Source organism: Solea senegalensis, linkage group LG3 (assembly GCF_019176455.1).
Source record: "Solea senegalensis isolate Sse05_10M linkage group LG3, IFAPA_SoseM_1, whole genome shotgun sequence".
NCBI lineage: Eukaryota > Metazoa > Chordata > Actinopteri > Pleuronectiformes > Soleidae > Solea > Solea senegalensis.
In genome coordinates this window covers 17760528-17782389 of record NC_058023.1, presented here as the reverse complement: position 1 = coordinate 17782389, position 21862 = coordinate 17760528, and the positions used below count along the sequence as shown (strand labels likewise).

General features: G+C 39.2%; 1 protein-coding gene across 1 annotated transcript in view; it reads right to left on the bottom strand.

The window, feature by feature from the left end:
• The window catches only part of cog5 (component of oligomeric golgi complex 5), a 63941-nt gene that overhangs the window by 8571 nt on the left and 33508 nt on the right, over positions 1 to 21862 (bottom strand). Inside the window, exons 7-15 of the mRNA XM_044020275.1 lie at positions 20992 to 21122; positions 11928 to 12087; positions 11388 to 11500; positions 10993 to 11070; positions 8798 to 8879; positions 4118 to 4322; positions 2588 to 2749; positions 1971 to 2070; positions 1231 to 1341 (exon numbers count right to left, since the gene is read on the bottom strand). Coding sequence (XP_043876210.1) covers positions 1231 to 1341; positions 1971 to 2070; positions 2588 to 2749; positions 4118 to 4322; positions 8798 to 8879; positions 10993 to 11070; positions 11388 to 11500; positions 11928 to 12087; positions 20992 to 21122 — 1142 coding nt within the window. The remainder of the gene's footprint in view (positions 1 to 1230; positions 1342 to 1970; positions 2071 to 2587; positions 2750 to 4117; positions 4323 to 8797; positions 8880 to 10992; positions 11071 to 11387; positions 11501 to 11927; positions 12088 to 20991; positions 21123 to 21862) is intronic.

The following is a 21862-nucleotide window of genomic DNA, read 5'->3' as shown; positions in this document are numbered from 1 at the left end:
ATTCACACTGAATGTGTGAATTGCTGTGCCGTTCATTCCATTTGCACAGCATCATTTTTGTGATATTTTTTGTGTGTATTCACGTCTTTTGCATGGGTGGCTGACTTAATTCCTTTGTCTTTTTTTTAACAGTCTCTGTAGATAACATTTCTAGTGTCATAGAGCTCTATGTGTGAACACACAGAGGTGATACGTTTTTACTTTATTGGACTCTGCCTGGCGCCGGACATGGACATAGCATCGTGTCATGGATGTGACGTCAGTCGAAGAATCTCAATGCTGATCAGTTTTCACGTCATTGTATGAGGTGACATTTTTCAACTTAAGCAAAAAAATGCAAATTTTGCAAAAATGCACCACCTAGCAACACCAGTGTAACTGCAACATTATTGTCCTGTAGTACTCTAATAGGACAGGGTACAAGTATTTGTCCACTAATCTAATATAAAAAATATTTTATCAATTAAACATCTGGTCAAGCCCTGGAGGAAACTCAGTGAATTACCTGACCACAATAAAATGTTGAGACTCACTAATAACATCATCTCTGAGTCTAATCATGTCCTGAACAGAGAATTGAAACTGCAACCATCAAACCAGAGATACATGGTTCATAGATTTAATAGGATCAGACTGAATAACAATCCATAAATGATACATGGTTTTTATCCCAGACCAAGGGCACTGTTTAGTTTGTTTCTGTCTATTGTAATTATTCCAGGGTTCCAGCACATTTTAACCAATTAATTTTCTGAATTTTCCACAAAATTTTACTCAATTTAAGTAATAAAACAAAGGTTTAACTATAGTTAAATAGGGCATAGTAATGAGGTTCCTACTTCATTGTGCTAGCCTTGTCAAGGGTTGTGTAGAAATTTTTTAACATTGAATGGAATATCCTAGTCAATGTCCAAAGTCAACACTGTCCCTCTTTTGAGCCATGACTTACTGTATATTTGTCATTTTAAAGTCAAGTTAAACACTATACCACCATTGAGGGTGGCCTCAATCTGGCCATCCCAAATTTAAAACCTTTTGAAAACATTCACTTAATTTCAAACCATGTCCAGACCTGGAAAACAATCTTTATAATTTCAAAACCTTTCTGGGAACTTTTCTAGGAACTTTCCAAGGATTTTTTTCTACAGTGACACAGTGACTTGAAAATCTAATTTTGCAGCTTCACTTGTATACTGTATGTATCATTAGAGACATTCTTTTTCTTCCCACCTTGGCCACAGCCTGCTGCAGACGGTAAAGGGAGTTGACCACAGCCACGTTCCTCCTCTGACCCTCTGTTAATGGACCGATCACCTGACTGGCATCACCCTGAGTACACAACTGCACACAGAGGAGGGTGTGATTAATGGACTGATTGATTAAAGAGTGACACACAGCAAGAAGGTATATGGTGTATACATATGACTTTTTAATGTCATATTTATACAAACCAGAATAACTGCAATTCACAATATTAGTTTGACAGTAAAAGTTGTAAAAAAAAATGCTTTAAACTCATTAAATGGCTCTAAGATAAACTGAAAACACATGTCCTTACATTTTTAAAACTTTAAAGTGGAAAAGGCAAAGGCAATCAAAAACATTGTGTTAGAATGACTGGAAAAATGCATATTCCCTCATGTGGAACCTCACAATAAATCACTAGGAGCTTACTGTGAGTGTTTTTTTTTTTTATCTGAATGTGTGATGAAACTGTGTATGGCCCTACCCTTACATAAACAAGATACATATAAGAATATATCACATTTTCAAACCTCGAAAACTGTAACCTCATCCTAACCGAACATGTCTTCACCTTAAAATTTAATAATTTACATTATGTGAGGACTTGATTTTTTTGTCCCCATATGTGACTGTATAAACTGATTTAGGTTCCCACAACATAGGTAATACCTGGATCGCTCTCGCTCTCTCACACTCAATCACACTCACACACACAGCATACATACCAGCTGTTCGGACTTGACAGAGAACAGTTGGACAGTCTTGGCAGCATTCTTCGCCACAGCCAGGGTGAGATCTGGATCTACCAATGCTACATTTAACTCACTGTAAACAAACAAACAAACATGCTATTTCAATTATATCACCTGGCTAATTACCACATGCAAGCTGTACACTAATAATTTGTGAGCCTAATCTAAATCTGAATAAACAATTAATGTAATGTGAGATGTTTGCTTCCTAATGCCAAACATGAGCAATAAATGGACATGACTCCAGACTCTGATGGACAAATTAAAATCAGGTCTATATATCTATAGAGCCCCTCGCTCCTCCTGGAGCATATATGCTGCCATATATAACATAACATAATAACAGCTTGACCAGTGACTGTACAGCTATATATTATTTTACTGCAAATGCAGGATGAACAAATAAGTTTCTACTGCTTCAATTCACATTAAAAAAGCTGTAGTTAATAACTTTTAAATGCTCACAATGCTGATTAAGTCAGTATTGGGAAATTTCTGTGTTGCACACAGGAAGGAAGTTATCTTACATGAAAGCAGACAGAAGCAACAGCAACATTGACCTAGTAAAGGGAGATGGCTATTGTACATACCTGCTGATGGTCTTGATGATGCTGTCCAGCTCATCACTGGAGGGCGGGTTGCGGCCACCCATAGGGAACACAAGGTTGATGGGATCGAACAGCCGAGAGAGGGACTTGGAGAGGTACGCTGCTTCATAAGGCTGCAGAGAGTCCTTCAGGGCCTTCTCTGGACTGCCCACACACACATTGACAACAATTCACAAAAGAAGAATGGTATGGGTTGAGCGGTATCAGTAACGTTGTAAAAAAGATCTGGAAGATCTGGAAGTTGTTCCCCCTGCAGTAAAATCCTTCATGTTTCCTGGTAGATGTTTGATGTGGATCTGTGTAATCACACGCAAGAAAACTGAGTTTTCTAACTGCGACTATAAGAAAATGTGTTTTGTAAAGATTATTGATTAATATTCTAATATAGTGACATACTGTAATTACATTACTGTAATTAAAACCAGCTGAATGGATGATACATTTCAGGGTTCTAGCTAGTGTATATTAGCGTAACAGCGCGTTATCTTATACTTTGTGGGCTTTACGTTAAATAGAGGGTGTTACATTTTTGTTTGTTTTTTTAGCATAACACCCTCAATTTTGCGCCACTTTCAATACTGTGCTGATTTCCTTGCGGTAACATGTCGTGTTCATGGCTACTGTGATCTAATCATGCCAGTGTAACCGAGCATCTGGGGGTCGCCTGAACTCTTCATAAAATCAATAACCAAACATCAATAAACTGGACAAGACACGAGTCAGGTATCCATCACTTCCCATTCATTCTTTTTATTATTAGCGTAGAGCAAGAACAGTGGTACAACGACATTAGTCATCTATGAATCGAAGATGTAAAGGCAGGTTGCTCTGCGTAGTTCATTAATACAGCTGTTTTGAATTAGCAACCTATCAGCCAATCAGAAAATAGTATTTCTTGTTGCAGGGGAAAGTCTGAAAATAGGTTTCCACTACACTACTTGTTCCACGAAGGCTCAGGAACACGCATGAATGCTGTGAATGCGTGCACAGGTTTCGAATGAACGAGCACAGTCAGGTAATCACTTCAATTATATCACTTAATTTATGATAATAGATGCTTATTAAAGTGTAAGTTTGAAGTGTAAAGAGTATGAACTTAATGTTTCTCTGTTGTCCATCAAAATTTGCCACAAACACTTACAACACACAACACCTTTCATAAGCTCAAACGCAGGCATGCACAAACACAGACAGACAATGACCAATGCTGTTTTAAGGGGACAATTTGGGGCCAAAAAAGGTTTAGCGAAATTTGTTCTTTATTATATTAACATATTATCTTCAGTATCTTTTTAATATATAATGATTTCCCACAGTAACTTAATTGAACAATGGGATACTGAAATAATATGTGAGGAGATAACAAATTTAGACTATTAAGCCTTTTGTTGAAAACAACCCATATTCAACCCATGTGATTGTGCTCTCCTCAGACTTAAGATAATTTCAGACACCAGTGGATGGACAGAGGATGAGTCCAATTGAAAAGAAGATGTCTGTTTGTGGGCTCACCTGTAGTCCTGTTTGCCATGTGTGAAGAGGTCCTGGGTGTCTGTTTCCTGGGACATGATGTCCAGTGACACATCCATTCCCCCGTTGCTTGTGAGCACTCCCTGCAGACTGGCACTGTACTGCTGCAAGCGGCGCCACAGCTCATTGTACAGACGCAACAGTTTAGGGTACTCTCCTTCAAATGCCTGTTTTAGAAATGATGAGGCTAGAGAGAAAGAGATAGAGGTAAGGGGAGTGACCAAAATGGTTTGGAACCACCAAGACTCTTATTGTTGTTATGTTATTGATACTCATATTAATGGTTGTTATTACAATATGGACCTCTACAGGCCATTAGTCCCCTGCAAAGTTTGTAAACCCAACTGAAGGGAAACCATTTCACCAAACAGCATATCAGAAAAACTTTATTGAACTCACTAACAGAGGCTCTCCAACTGAAGGCCCTTCAGTACAGAGCTAAACAATGTCCCAGCAACAAGATAACCCTCTGCTGATTTCCAACTGCTTGAAGCAGCCTGTTATCCTCCCATCAGAGGCAGTGACACTGAGCCTGTCTAAGGATCAACCAAGGATCCAGAACCAACCAAAGAGGAACAGATACCAGAAACATGGTCACCATCTACTGTCTCTGGACCAACGCAACAGCACCTTAAAAGTACTTTTCTTACATCTTTCAAGGACTTGGTAACATAAACTGGGTCTAGCATAGCACCACACAAATTGGCTAAGCAACCTTGTGAAATATCTTATCTAACCTGGCATCTCATCCTACAAAAGTGGCCTTGACAAAGAAACACAGCAACCATGCGGTCAAGAAGTGGCCATCTTTGTCAACTGCCATCTTGATTTGTAGTCTATCTCTACCTGACTGACACAGACAAACCGACACACACACACGTCTTTATAATAAATGTTTCTAAAAATATACAGTCTGGTCTGATTAATATTGCACGAGTGTGAATATTGCCACCCTCTTCCCAATTGAATTCCATTCTTTCAATTCAAGCTAACTATTGATTTATTAAGTATTTATTGGCATTCATTCAGTTACTCACTAATCAACATTGAAATTGGTATTTGGCAAAATGTATAATTCTATAATTCTTCTTCTATCTTTTTCCTTCTTTTGAAGGATGGTGCTCTGAGGAACTGTATTAAATAGTAATTTAAATCATATTCAGGTTTATATTATTATTACTAATAACAACAATAATACTACTAATAATAATAATAATAACAATGAGAATAATAATAATGATAACAATAACTGATACAAAGGCCCCATTTTATGGTACCTCACATGATACAGGGAACTGATCCCACATAGGCAAATGTGTACTGTAGTAGACTAGAAGAATGTGTGGAATGAAAAATATGCTATTTATGGTTTTGTTACATTAATCAGTGCCTGCAGGACCCTCCACATAATCCCAAGTAACTTGTGTTGCTGTGATTAGTTCATTTTAGTTTTTACTAATAATACACAAATGTGCACTGACATGACTTAACTTAATCCCTCAATTATAATAGTGAAGTTGCAGACATGTTTGACACAGACAGCTAACATGTATCAACAAATGTATTGCTGAAGTATGTGCACGGTGGAGATGAACTGATTTGTACCATGAACAACATTAGACCTACCAGAGCTGTGGGGTAATGTACATGTAATGCTTTTAACTTTTAATCAAAAACTGTGTGTAGAGTTACATATTACGAACATGCTTCTACATGACTAACATGTTCAACACCCCACCTCACACAGCATTCTGGAATTGCAGGTTTTTCAGAAGTGTGAACAGAAGCTGAGTCTGTTAACAAGCAGCCAAATGTGCTCCTGTTCTCACTTTGTTATTCCCTTCAATCAGACAACTTTCTGCTGACATGCCACCATATGTGGTGTGTGTGTGTGTGTGTGTGTGTGTGTGTGTGTGTGTGTGAGAGAGAGAGCAAGTGCAAGATTATTGTTAGCATAAACACCCATTGATTTTAATTCTTTTAAATACATATTTATTTTTTAATGGTATTTCTTTGTTTGACACATGCCTACTTACAGTCTCAAAATAAATTGTCTCGCAATCACTGACTTTTCTCTCGGATGCACACTCCACATTTCATAATATACCTATGTAAAAGAAGAGAGGACAAATATATGGTAATGGAAAAATAATGGGAAAAAAATAAGTGAAGGACTCAAGCAGGAGGACTCAACAACTTCTTAACAAGATTTAGATTTAGGATTTCACACTATTTACATCACGGACATATATGTACATGATAAGATTATTTCATCAATATGGCTAGTAGAAGGGGTGAGAATCACACGGTACCTCACAATACAACACGATACACTACCCATGGTCCACGATACCAATAATATCACAATACGATTCTGTGATAATCAATATATTGCAAAACAATCATACAGCGATACACTGTCTAACTGAAGAAAACGAAACGGTGAAAAGTTGCAGGATTTCTGTATTTATTCACAACATAGAGAACAAAGTGCATTAAGTCTATGTGTTAAACGTGGATGGGGAATCTCTTAACATAGCTTTCTCCACCAGGTAACTACCCAAGTTTCCCTCGTTCATTTGAGCAAGGCACATCAAGTAGCGACACCCTGCCAATTTCACTTTACGTGTTTACTTTAGTGCGCCTTCATTTGTTAATTAAAATATCAATATTTGCCCTACTGTATCAGTTAATGTATTGCACGAGGAAGGACAACGATAAATCACCAAATGAATATTTTGACCCACCCCTAACTAGTAGGGCTGCAACAATTGATTAATTGATTTTTAATCAACTAAACCAACACTTTTGATCATCATTTAATCTATTTAAGTGTTTTATGATGTTAGTTTTATGAATTTTCAGCTTCCAAAATCTGAACGTTTTCTGGCTTCTTTGCTCCATTGAGAAATAAATGATTACAACTGAATATCATAAGTTGCAGCCCTAATAGCTACATCACAGTGGCTGTCAGTTAAATCTATGTAAAACAGCTCTATATTCTAAACCTGGTTGAAGCCTATAAAGAAAGGTGATTAACACTATTCTTACTGTTGGTGGTTTTTCTGCCTTGCTTTTTTTTCCACCCCTGAGTCACCCACACTTCTGTGATGTCACAGATTTGCCAGGAAGGACAAAAACACACCACAGAGCAGTGACAACTCTACGAGGGTTACACTTTTGTACTATTTCAATCAACCTTTCAGTTAATCGAACTGATGAAATCAAAAAAACTGTGAGCACTTTCCCTCAAAAGTAAAGTTAGTTTGTCCAGGTCCTGGTCATCTTCAACTCAAGTAAGTCAAGATGCCTACACCTAACTTGTGAGGATTTAAGTGTTATGAAAGTCCTCTTCTGCACCTCACTCTGTCCAATGCCTGATTTACATGACTAGGTATACAGGGTTCCCACACCTTGGTTGAAATCAAATTCAAGGACTTGTATGGTTTCACAATACCACCACCCATCACCCAGAGCCAGACACAACCGCTTCTAGCGATACTTTTGCATGACAAGCGGCTCATTTGACGATTTACTAGCTCATATCGTGAGCAGACCAGGATTTACCGGAATGATACCAACTACAGGTATTTCATCCCAGCTGCGGATGGTCTGCCCGTGATGAGAAATTCTAGTGCCGTATTGCTGGAAACTGTTCTCATCCATATGGAGCTCCCAAAGATAACAGTGAAACTTGCCGAGCTGTGTCCGGCTCCGGGTTATGGTGTTGTGAAACCACACATGACAGCTGTTTCTTCTCTTCGTTGCTTTTTTTTCACTACTCAACATTTATTTCCATATGCAATCATACAGAAAACAAATACACAACAATCACAAAGCAAATATTTTCACTCCACCTTGATCTTCAAAACCCAAATCAAATTACACACACAGCAGGCATCCGATGCAATTAATTAAAGCCCATACGCAACCATCCATGTATTAACACATTATTACCACAACAAATACTCATTGTTTGGTCTTTTTGTTTTATGATAACTTTTTTGTCTTTCTTTATTCAGTGCCCACAACACCGCTAGTAATTACAACTCAACGTTCTACGTACAAGTCTGTGTACATCAAGCAATACAGGGTGCTTTAAATATTTACCTAAATATCAACTTAACTTCTTTCTTCAATTACCTATGTCTATTAAGGGTGATTTTCAAAAACTTTCTAGGATTTCAAGGATTTCCATGGTAACCCTGACTGTCAAAACAACCTGTGGATGAAACTCAAAGCTAGTTTTCTAGCCCTCCTGCCGACTGCAGCTTTAACTAGTACAGGTTACAGCCTACCCATGTCTAAATCTAAAAACAGATTGTAACAGACCTCCAGATCTGTAGCTTTAAAGCTACAAAGTGATGCGACCTGCTCCATCATGAACAACAGGCAGCTCATTACTTGCATTACTGCAGTTCCATTGATTTCCTGCTATTAACAGAGCTCTTCTTACAGAGCTTGATTATTATGGCTCCGTAAATGAAACCTCCCACTAGTTGTTTGTACAATATCCATCTAGTGTGTGTCTAAAGGAAGCTTTAAAGGCACACAAAAACACACACACACACACACACACCCTTTAAGCAGTTAATTTTTGCTTTCTATTAGCAGCTCTGATACTTTCAGCATCCTAGATGGAAAGAAAATGGCTGATCTTACCTTCAGTTGCTCTGTGAAACTCCTCACTCAGTGTGTTTGTTACATCAGTCCAGAAGGTATACAGGATATCAGGCTGGCCATCCTGGCATTAAGAAAACAGAAAAGGAAAATAGTAACAAGAGTTAACAAAGTGACATACACGCAACCTTAGTTTAACACTCAGACCCTCTTTACACATGGCATTAAAATGCATTTACTGCAGTCGGATTGCAATCTGATAATGCCTATGAGTACAGGTGTAAATATACCAGAGGTCAGATTGTTAAGTTACACATAACATATTTCATTACAATCAGGAAGACATGAACTCTCTCTGGAATAATCTGCTCTCGGCTCATTCATTATCAAAAGTCTAGTTTACACCAAGCTCTGATTGATCAACCTTGAAACTAGCTCAGTTGTCACTGTTGTCAGTGCTCAGTGTACAATAACATGTTCTCCTAACAACTGGAAATTAAATTATAGCAACAGCTCTATGTTTATAATTAATAATATTCAATAATGCTAAAGAACGAATAAAGGATAAAGACAATTTAAGAGCACTGCTACAAATGTCATGTGGGTTAGAAGAGAGAAGAGCTGACAGAGATACCACTAAGTCTTCACGTCCTCCACCAGCAGATGTACCTTCCTTGTCACCAGTCACCCTGTTCACACCTGATGCCAGCACCCAGGATTTTTACACCTGTGTTTCATGAACACTTGTTGATTTGTGGCCTTGACTAACCCATGGTCATTTCTGTTCTGGCACAAGCTTCTATGGTATTTCACCAATATACTGTACTTAAAAATATTGGAATTTTGACTCTGTTGGAAGAGTTCATCCATTTGTGATATTATCAAATCTCATTCTTCAGAAAAAAAGGAAATGTTACATTTCACAATACAGCTGCATGGAGCACATTGACTGATTCGGCCTCTCCTGCCTCTGCAGTCTCTCAGTGTACCTCTTACATTGATAAATAAAAGCTAACACAATGACAATACACACTAGGGCTGTTGGAACGAATTTTGGAGTTGAATATATATATAAAAAAAATCAATAATAATCGAATGTTGTAATTACTGTTCAAATGTGTATCTGTTTTTTTTGTTTTTTTAACAAAGAGACACCCAGTGTCACACTGAGTTGTGTCAGATTTCACACACTACTATGACACAGCAAGCGGTGGAGAGAGGCAGCAGTGGAAGCATCAATTTATGGTGTGGGTACGGTGAATATAAGAGTGAGGAACAGACAACAGTCAACAAAAAGATGCCTTTCTGCAAAAATTGTGCAGTCTGTACAGTCACACTTATTTACATTTAAGCATTTAGCAGACGCTTTTATCCAAAGCGACTTACAAAAGAAATGTAAGTCGCTAAATGGAAGAAGTTTTGGAAAGAAATTCACTGGATGGACTGACAGAGTGTGAGAAGTGGATCCAAGTGCAGAAGGAGATTATGCAGGGGAGGGGGAGGGGTAGGGTAAGTGCTAAGACAGCGCATACTAACCTGTGTAACTATGCATAAAAAAGCCCAGGGGATGTGTAGAAGCTATTTCTGAATCAGAGGCTTTACACTTTAATGCTCTGTTACACTCATTACACTAAATATTATCATCTTCACAATGGGTTCCAGCATTTTTTTTTGCATTTCTGAATGCCTCACTCTGTCTTCATCTACTTTCTTTGTAATACAAAGACAGAGATCTGATGCTTTTGACTCAATTGTCAATTGATGTATATATATATATATATACATATATACATATATATATATATATAAAACTGAAGTTAAATTTGCTGACACCAGATACAGTCCTGGGTCTGTCCATTCATGAGACAAAGAGTGACAGTGCACCTGCGACACTGAGGAGGCCTTATACATTTAGACATTTCATTAGGTTTTCAACTCACACCTACATCTCTGGGTAATTTGTGTGCGCTTTGTTTCCATAGAAACAGTCTCTCACTCTAATTTGTATTACTAGCCTTCTGTGGACGTAAGAGAGATGATGGTCATGAGGATGTGTTAATGATTGCCATAATTAAAATTCCCCATATAAATGTGTAGCAGCATACTGATATATGGACCTGAAACTGACAGCTTCACTTCATGTAACATTTCTTGCCCAAATTTTATGTTTTATATCGACTGTAAGAAAAATGAACATAAATCAATACACTAAAACTACAGTGGTGTTGTTCAACTACCTTGCTTATCTCATCAATGAAGCACACATGAGTGACAGGGTCTCTCTTCTTCATCAGGACCTTCTGTAGATGCTGCACCTGTGAACACACAGCATTGCAATTGTTGTATTTACAGTATAAAGCACTCTTCTAGTCTTGATGACCACACAAAGCTACTTCACCAAACACTTTCATACAGCGCATCTACGTGTGCAGTGCATTTCATCACTCATCCTTCATATACATTCACACACTGATGGCACAGCCATCAGGGTCGAACACACAAGGATACATCGGTATGTAGACTAGCTGTCGGGAATCAAACCCACAACCTTCAAGTTGAAAGACGACTATCGCCCGGGTGTAACCCAATGTGTGTTCACAGTGGTTGTACACTAACTTAGCTGAATACACACCTGTCTGCATGCAGCACATATTTGATCCATCAGTTTTTCCAGGTTGGTCCACAGAGCGGCACGGAAAGCAGCCGTGTTCCCTGGTGTTGGCAGTACTGCTCTACCTGGAGCTCCTGCAGAGATACATTCTTTATTCATTTCTTTATTTCACTGTTTGTTTTTTGATATTTAGCCTAAAATATCAACATATTTTTTCCTTGAAGATTATTTTTTGTACAAAAATATAACATATACCTGTATGTGTATACATATATATATATATATATATATACATATATATGTATATATACATATATATACGGCTATATGAGGGCTGATTATGCATTAATTAATTAGAACGATGAAGTGACTGCTTCATCAAAACTATGAAAATAACACAGGCTCTTCAGCCAGAAGAGCACAGCTATTCTCTGTGGCCATGGTTTAATTATCTATTTTGGATCGAGTCAACTAATGAACTAGGTCAAATTTTAAAAATGCAAAATGAGGACAATGTATCCAGTGTGTGTATGTTTTGACTTTCTCCTCCTTGGGTCTCACCTCTGGGGTTCGCCGGCTGCGTCATGCCCTTGATGTCAAGAGCATTGGTGATGTTGTCCTGTATGGTGGTGTGGTATCCGCCCACCACACCGCTGATGGTGTCTCTCAAACTTCCAAGGTTGTAGAAGACCTGCAGGGCTGTGCCAACCTGGGTTGGATTCTGCCCGACAAAAGAAGGAAGAAGCAAGACAAAGACAAAAATAGTTGGCCGTAATTCAGAGAGTATCTATTTTTAACACAATGCAATTAACTTAATGCATCTGAAAGTTTCACATGCAAAACAATCCTAGAACTAAGGTGACAACAGCAGCTAAAAATAAAGCGTAAGGAAGCGGGGGAGGGGGGAGGGCGAGTTATCTACACTGTGTATACCTCATACATTTTCTTTGACTTCTTTTATTTCAAGACTGTTGTTTTTTGCAACATTCTGCCTCAAAAGATATCAGGAAGCAAATATTAACTATGTAAATATACAGTATATATTCACTTAAACAGATTACGTCAACAAGAAACAGTTCTTGGTACAAATAGTTATTTATTTAAAATTGTTTAACATCGGTCAACTCCAAATTTCTCAAGCTGTGGCAGACTTGAGATCCAACAGTGTCTGGCAGCTCTTCATCCCAGCTATACTTCTGTCAACAAAAATACTAAAAGATTCCTTTGGCGGGCAGTATTACTGGAGCGAGAAAGCCCAAAGAGTCAAAGATGGAACTGACAGGGAAAACAGGCCTCTCCTATTTTGTGGTTGATCTTGATACGGAACTAGTCTGCTTCGGCACACCAATGAATGCCCAATGTTCTCTCATCTTCTCTCTCTCTCTCTCTCAGGTTGTCTTCATCGAAGTCCAGATCTTGAAACCCTTGTGCTTGTTGCTTGACCATGTAAGCCGAAATCCACCTTTTGCCAACATGCTCTTCAACTCAGAACAAAGGGTGATGGCTGTATCTTCATCAGTAGCTGACAGTCATCTATGGAAACTTTTTCTGTTTTGGCCATCTCATGATACAATTCATCCACAAAATTGGTTGGTTGCAACACTTGGTGATGAACCTCAGGAGGACCCCCAATAGAGAGCTTGTTTAGATCCGGCCCCTGCAGGATCTGTTGGCTCAATAATGTTTCTCAAAGGCTTGCTCCACAGTCAAAAACACGTAGTTTTTGCTTGGTTGGATGGATGTCTAACTGGTGAGGCAGATATCTAGCCTGCACACCAGCTCCAATGACACATTTGTCTTCTTGTGTGTATTCATATTTGTGCAAATCCTCCATTTTAGCATCAGACTCTGCAAACATGGTCTCCATTGCATGTATTTCCTTTTTGCCTTTATTGCAGTTTCTAATCTCTTTTGCTGGGCCACAAACTCTTCAGCTTGCAGTTGAGCTTCCCTGCATCATTTTTGTGCATGCCACTCTACTTCTTCCTATTCTATAGCCAACTTTTTTTTAAATGCTGCAGCCTTTGCCTTTAACGATGCCCGCTCCATTTCTGCCTTTATTCTGACTGAAGAAGATGACGACATTGTACTTCCACATTGTGATGCAGATCTACTTCATCGTCTACTGGTCAACTTTGATAATTTAGATCTGCAGCAGGTGGTACCTGTCTATCACAATCTTCAGCCTGCTCAGCACGTTTCAAGACATCTTTCATCCAAATCATTCACTGATATATTTTTTGGATTGAACCAACTCCTTTAATCGTCCTCAAATTCCTCTTCAGTTGTCAACACAAAGTTTTTTTTACAGTGTGAAAATTTTTATCATCTTACATTAATTGCTCAATTTGCTTCATCAAGTGAGTTAACTGGGATAGCTTGTTCCTGCGTGTTTAGATTTATCTAGTCTTGTGTTCCACTACTGCCTTCTCAGTCATTTTTACTGTTCGTTTCCCGCTATTTTGTTCATCAATGACAAGGTTTTTTTCACCTTTAATTAGCAGAAGAGTCAAATCATGTAACAGCTTTACACATTAAATGCGCTCCACATGTACTGACACATGTCAAATAGACTCGCCCAGTGCAATCATCTGTCACCAGGCAGAGAAGCTCACTCCATTGTCCGCCAAAAGTCACTATGGACATTTTCTGGAACCTTTCCTGACAGTTCCCTAGTCATAATTGCAGATAATGTCCAAGTGAGCTCATGAGAGAACCTTAAAATAAAGTCTTTAGATAATTCACAATGAGTGAGAAGGCATGCTTAAACCTGCAGTATGAAACTCTTAAATAAAAAACAAATACCTTGCAGTGTTTTAATTTGTTTTTACATTTAAGAGAAATGGAGGGAAGTTAGTGAAGCAAGATGGCCACAAACAGGTTGCATGAAACACAAAGAAGCAGCCATGAAAAGTTGTATAAGTGGGAAAACAAAAACAGTCAGCTGATGGGATAAATGCTTACTGCCCACCTTTCTTCAGAAGAAAGAAGTAGCAATTGCAAATAATATTGTATTGCTTCTGTTCATGAAGACCATTCAGGGGCATAATAATAACATAAAAAAACAAACAAAAAATAACCAAAAGCAACTTTAAACCAGGCTCCACCCCTTGTTATGATGCTCTAGATATTCTCCTGCTGTTGTGAAAACCCAGACAACCTCTTGCTGCTTTCTTCTATCATTCATATAGCAGTGGCAACCTCAAAGTCTCTAGATATTTTCAGCAGCTCATGTCTAAATACGGCTGTCGTGGAATTGAATGGGGACCAAAATACAGAATAAATAACTGTAGGCCAGAAAAAAAAGTCTAACAGTGAGGGTTAGAGTAAGGACTTAAGAAGAGAATACTATGAGACAGTAAGTCGGAGTTTGCACTTTTGTGGAAAATATGCTGATTGTTCTCATTACTAGAGTATAAAAGAGTGTGAAAAATGACTTTGGAGAGACAACAGGTCCCACCATCATAGGGATATGTTCATGCATGTTGGATATCGCCATATCGTGTTAAGGTATCTGTGATGACTTTTCTTGGTTTTAAAGGCTGTTGCATTGATAATCATCATATTTATTACATTGAATACATTTCCATGAACTATTATAAATGATATATTATATATAATGATTATAAAAGTAAATATCCTTCATTTAACATTAAAAATCCAAAGAAATTAACAAGGTATTATCTGAAATGTATTTTAAGCATCAAATACAGATCATAAACAGATATCTTATTTTAGAGTGTATTTACAGTGCATACAGTGTACAGTGTATTATCACTCTCCTTTGAGAAGCACAAACATCTCAAAAGAAGAGAAGAGAAGAGAAGAGAAGAGGATCTTCTACGTGGGTCAGTGAAGCTCCCACTCAACAGATGGGCCACAGGGTCTCTGCTGGCACAGAGAGAGCGCTGAGGTGAAACTTGCTCCCACTCAGCTATGCCAGCATGTCCAACTGCTTACATAATCTTCACAATAAACAACTTCCTTAGCTGATAAAAGAAACTGTCATTGTGTGCAGGAATTTTTCTAAACTGGGTAACAGCGGATGCCATGCCCTCTTGCAGTCTTGCTTAAAATGAAGTATTCCCGTAAATTTAAAAGAAATTTATGCCAGTAAAAAATACTCCTGTTTGCTAGAAAATGCACAATGACTCCTTAACAGTATCAAAATGATGGAAAATAGACAGTCAGACAGCTTAAACACCTTTGATATAAACTTGATATAACCTGACATAAACGCTGCCATACCAGTGTTGTTTGTTTGTCACTGTCACCAGTCATTTTGCTATTGCAAAATATTACCTTCAAGGTAAATTCAAGTAGAAATAATAATTTCCCCCAGCAAGGAGGAATACTTCCTCTCTGACAGCCAAGTTGGGTCGAACCCTGTCACCCTACAGTGACTGGACCTGTGCTGCTTCTCGTGGGGAGGGGGTGCAGCAGGTGGGCTACTGCTCTGCTCCATGGATGTATGGCAGAGATACTCTGGCTACTACTAGCAAGGCATCCCCCCAATATAATGGTAGGGGAAACACTGGGATGGGTGGACATAAAACAGATGAAAATGAGGCAGATTTTCAATGCCCCCTTTTTACCCTTCACAGTTATAACAAAGTTGTAAAAGTAGCTTTGTCGAGCCAAAGTCATTTATCAATTGGCTGAATCATTGTAAATCAGCTGATTGACAATTCAACATGCTTTACACTTCAGTTTTGCTTGTGTTTGGCTCATGCCACAAAACAAATGAACAAGGCAAAATTGCTATCAGACATCCGCAACTCTGACTCTCTTCCCCTCTACAAATACAGACTCAAAACCCACCTGTTCAAAATAGCCTACTCTCTGTAATCACACTCCTTTTTCTGTTTACTGTGTTGTCCTGCTGCCTTGTGTGTTGAAAAGGCGGTTACAAAGAAAATGCATTATTTTTATTATCAAAGTGACAACCCATCATGGCTTCACTGACTGGTTCACAAATTTTAATAGGGATGGCACAATACGACTATACAAACTTGAGCATCTGCCAATACCGCTATCAGTCCAATACCGTAATTTAAGATGTTTTAAACTATGAAGCTGTTAACGACATTTTTGTGCTAGCCATTTCAAGCTATTTCAAAGACATAATTCCCCAACTGTGTAACAACAATTCTTCTACTATAAAGATGCAATTAACAGCCCACCACATGACTAGATAATGTGATGAAGATGTCACCGTGGATGGCCGCCTCAGTATTTCGCTCTCTAATACTTTGTGTGTTTTTTTGCTGCTATACTCCCGTCACTTTCACCACAGAGGAACTCTGTTTTTTCTCCAGTTTACACCGACCCTGACTTTTTTCATTTGGTTGGAGGCACTGCGGCTCTCTATGGAATATACTGGAGACGGAGACAGGGAAAGCGTGCTGGAGTGCTCTTGAAGCTGCACCAGCAGGGACTAAGCGCCCCACTCCCATCCATACAACTAGTGAATGTCCGCTCCTTTGGAAATGAAATGGATGAAATAGAAATGGATGAGCTGCTGCTCCTTAATCAAAAAAACTTGGACTTTGTTCCGCCCCCCTCTGTTTCACCGAAATGTGGCTAGGTGCACACATCCCGGACTGTGCACTTCAGCTACCAGGCTTCCGGCTGTTCCGAGCAGACCGCAGCGCTCATAGGGAAAAGAGAGGAGGTGGAATATGCTTCTATGCAAACAAAGATTGTAATGATGTCCCAATGTTGGAAAAGTCATGTGGCCCTAATCTGGAGTCCCTTTCCATAAACTGCAAACACTTTTATTCACCGCAGGAGTTTTCCTTATTCATTCTGGTCGGAGTTTACATCCCACCACAAGCCTGTGTGTCGGAGGTTCAACAACTGCTGGCTGACCAGATAAGGGTCAGACGCCCTCATCATTACTCTTGGGGATTTTCAACAGTGCAAACCTGACCCACAAACTCCCAAAATACAGAAAGAATACTGTACTCACTGGGCCACCGCTACACTATTTTAAAGGACTGTTCCCCGGGCTGCTCTTGGACTCTGTGATCACTGTCTGCTTCACCTCATACCTAACTACAGACAGAAATTAAAAACGTCTAAGCAGCACTTCACACCTCCCAACCGCTCACCTCCTCCACTCACCTCCACAAAAGGACTGCCTGCTGCGCCCACCCCCCATCGACATTTACAATCTGTGAGGAGGATCCACAGATCCAGGACCTGACAACTTCACCCAGATCCCTGGTGCTGTGCAAAGTACCCTCCTGCTTCAAATGCTTCACCATCATCCTGGTCCCTAAGAAGCCCGCCATCACAAAATGAAATGACTACAGGCCTGTCGCCCTGACATCTGTGGTCATGAAATCCTATGAGAGACTGGTGTTGAGCCACCCTCACACCCCGGACACAAACTATTTAAACTGCTGTCAGTCAGTCAGTCATCATCTAACCGCTTTATCCACCACCAGGGGTGCTGTGCCAATCTCAGCTACATCGGGCGATAGGCGGGGTACACCCTGGACAGTTCGCCAGTCCATCGCAGGGCCACACACAGATAGAGACAAACAACCATTCACTCTCACACTCACTCCTACTGTCAATTTAGAGTGTCCAATTGACCTATTCCCCACGTTGCATGTTTTTGGACTGTGGGAGGAAGCCGGAGTACCCGGAGAGAACCCACGCACACACGGGGAGAACATGCAAACTCCATGCAGAAAGGCCCTTGTTCCAACCGGGGCTCGAACCCGGGTCTTCTCGCTGCAAGGCGAGAGTGCTAACCACTACACCACCGTGTGGCCCATTTAAACTGCTGTATTTATGTGAATTTTTGGATCATATCAAATTTTACATTTTTATCTGTCTGTCTGTAATTTGACCAGTATCGGACTGATACAGAGTACAGAGTTCCTAAACTTCCGTTGACATCAAATTCAAGGACTTTCCAGGACCAATTCCCTCAAATTCTAGGACCGAATGTGCTGATACAGCTTGGAGGGCAACTTGTAAGAGCTATTTCGCCCATAGCCTCCACTTTTATCGATTTCTAGCACGCTGTGCATTTGGTCAATTAATTGTCCTTGGAACTTGGGCAAGCCAGTCTTTGTAACGGTTACCAGAATTTGCATTTCCCAGGCATCACATGATTTTTAATTAACTGTTCTGCATGGAATCTCATTTCAATGGTGGAGAGAGACGGTGTAAAGTGCACACAACACTGCTAGTAATTACAACTCAACTTTTGTTTTGCTTAGTTCTTGTATATTTACATCATGCAATGCAGGGTGCATGAAACAGTAGGTGGCATGGTAACAAACAAGGGCACATCATCGGCTGGAGACATTTACCTAAATATTAACTTCACTTCTTTTTTGCATGAAATTCAAGCACTTTCAATGACCCATGTCTATTTAGGGCTATTTTCAATAACATTCAAGGGCCTTAACATTTTCTTTCTAATTCATAAGCTTTGAAGGATTTCAAGGACCCATGGGAACCCTGTATCGTATCAGCTCATCCCTACCTTCGGGTATCCCTCAACTTTTGATATACAGAATTTGGATTTAGCCGATCCAACACAGTGTTGATAATAAGTAAATGAATATGAGGTAGTCAGTGTTCATGTTATAGCGGTGACCACAAATATAAGTATGGGAGACAGTGAGAAGCAACTACATTTGGTTTATGACAGTGTAGCAGGCCAGAGAATGCCAGCCGAGTAGGCGTTTCCAGAGTGAGAACATGTTCTCCTTTTTGGGTGCAAGCTGCTTTATGATCAGTATGGTTATGTCAAAACCCACTGACATATCTTAACTGTAAACAGAGGCCAGTCATTTTAAAAGACATATATCCATTCCATTCCTAATTATGCTGTATAATTCTGTATAGTTTAGTAGAGTCCTTCCCATTCCATTTGCTGTTAAAGAGGCATTTCATTGATTTTTACACACATGTTGTGTAAAAACAAAAATCAATGAAAGGCTGATTACTCATCACTAGTCCTCGTAAACCAATACAAACAGTTGAATGGACTTTTGTGTGCTTCTGAAAGGGCACTCTCCTCTGAGGGTGTTATCAGGATTATCTTGAAGGTTGGCTTCTCAACAGAAATACCATTAACAAAACAAAAAAAGGTTTTATGACACGTCATGTGTCACTGAGTCACACGTGTTTTACAGTGAGGGAGAAGCTCTAACGTCAGCACCGATTTCCCTGATAAGAGCAACAACGTTCAATTGCAACACTGCCAAAAATGTTACTGTTATGTAAAAATTGCATCAACCATCAATGGTGAGAAAGCTGTAGTTTTATTTCATTTTTTTTTATTACCTATTATTACTAAGTATTATTACTAATACTGGTATCTGCTCACTGTTCACTTTGGTTAATTTCTGAGGAACTGGTTAAGTTTATGGCTAAGATCTAAACTGTCGTTTGGTTATGGTTCTGGTTAGACTGACTCGGGATACGGCCTTAGTTAGGCTGTCCAATTGAGTGAAAGTCATTGCAGTGTTTTAAGCAGAATAACTGTATGTGTGAGTGTGTACTTGTATTTGTATATTGTTGTGAGGTCCAACAAAATGTACAAATCTATCTTTGTGAGGACATTTTGACTTTGTGGTGACATTTTGTCTGGGCCCAACAACATTAAAGAGTTTTTTTTCAGGGTTGAGAACTGGTTTTAGGGTTACAATCGGGTTTATGTTAGGTACAGTAAGGCTTAGGATTAGACATTTATGGCACTTTTCCATTATAAAGTTTTAGCACTACTCAACTCTACTCAGTTTTTTTTTTGCTTCTCCATTAGGGATAGTACCTGGTACCTGGCGCTTTTGTGGGGCCTGCTCTGACGATGTTCCAAGTGAGTTGAGTCGATATTTAAATGAGACGTTAACAGACTGCTGGCCATTGAGAGTGTTGTCACTGGAAGAGTCATGAGTGTGACCATAGATCTGTAGATCAGTTAAAAAGCCAGGGATCGTGAGCCGAATCACAACCCGTTCAATTATACTTCAGTGACTATGTCAGACGGAGTCTGTGCTCCTGTCATACAGGAAGGGTTGAACGATTCGGTAAACAAATCTTTTTAATGAACTGATTCTAATGATTCAGTACACCGAAAAGAACTGCTTTGCCCGTCACTAGTTTGCGTGTTTGTGTTGCGTATAAAAAGGCGTCATGGCAATTTCACGCAGCTGTGCTAAAAAGACCCCGCCCCCGTTGAGGAGGTACTATGAAGTACGAATGAAAAATGACGTGCCTGAAACCAAACGGGTTAGAGTGGAGGAGAGCCGAGTATTGCCAAAACTGTATAATGCAAAAACACCATTAGTTGCAATGGTTAAGGCTAGGATACGGGGCTATGGTTTGTATTTATATAGTCTTGATGACCACCCAAAGCTGCTTTATACTACAGTTTTGCCATCCACCCATTCATGCCCAATGACTCATTCTTTCATATAGCGCATGTGCTAGTTCTAGTGTCTTGCCCAAGGACAGATCGGCATGTAGACTGGCAGAGCAGGGAATCAAACACACAAACTTTGAGTTGAAAGATGACTTGCTCTACTGCTGAGCCACCGTCGCCCCAGTGAGGTGTCCTCACTAAGATACAAAAATACATTTGTGTGTGTGTGTGTACCTGTATCTCCATGCCCTGCTCCAGCAGTCTCTTGGCTTGGTTCTCCACCTCCAGTCTGGCTCTGCTAATCATCAGCAAGTCATTTTCAATCACCTCAATGCCGCTCAGGTCTACGCCTTGTGACAGGTAGTCTGGAGAGAGAGCAAACAAACATAGAAAACGTGAGTCAATACTCAGTAAAACCAAGGTAACTAAATTTCATCAATGTCTGCTAATGTATATTTGTGTAGATATATGAAATATCAGAGTCAGATATCAGACTGTTATTTTAAAAGGTTCATATATCTGAGGTGATGCTAAATAGAAACTGCAGTCATATGTTCATAAACAAGAAATTATTTACTATTTAAATATTTTAATGAACTTGGGTTAGGGTTAGGTGTCTCATTATTAGCTTGGCCTTGTTTTTAATCTGGCAATGTATATAAGTATATATATGCATATAATGTGTAGGTGCAGACAAGTCTTTAGTTGAGAGAGAGAATGTATGTTTGAATTTAAACATATTATTAAATCATTTATCGTGTAAATGTAAATATAAAAAAAATCCTTAAACATCAATATTTACACGCTTCAGGATTATTCACTTTTTTGTTATAATTTCTATTGTCCAACAGTAATATGTGTTGTCTCCCTGAGGGTCAAAGGGATAAAGTTCACTGTAAAGTGGTGAGAGGGGCCATTACTAATCATGCCAGCTTTACTTCTCAGTTCATTAGCCATACTATTTATATTACACTATTGTATGCAGAAGAGCAGTGAAAGCTGCATCACATCAGTTTGTCAAAACTGTTGCTTCACCTCCTGTATTCATTCTTAAGAGTTTATTATTACATTATATGTATCAATTGTAAATGAGCATGCATTCATA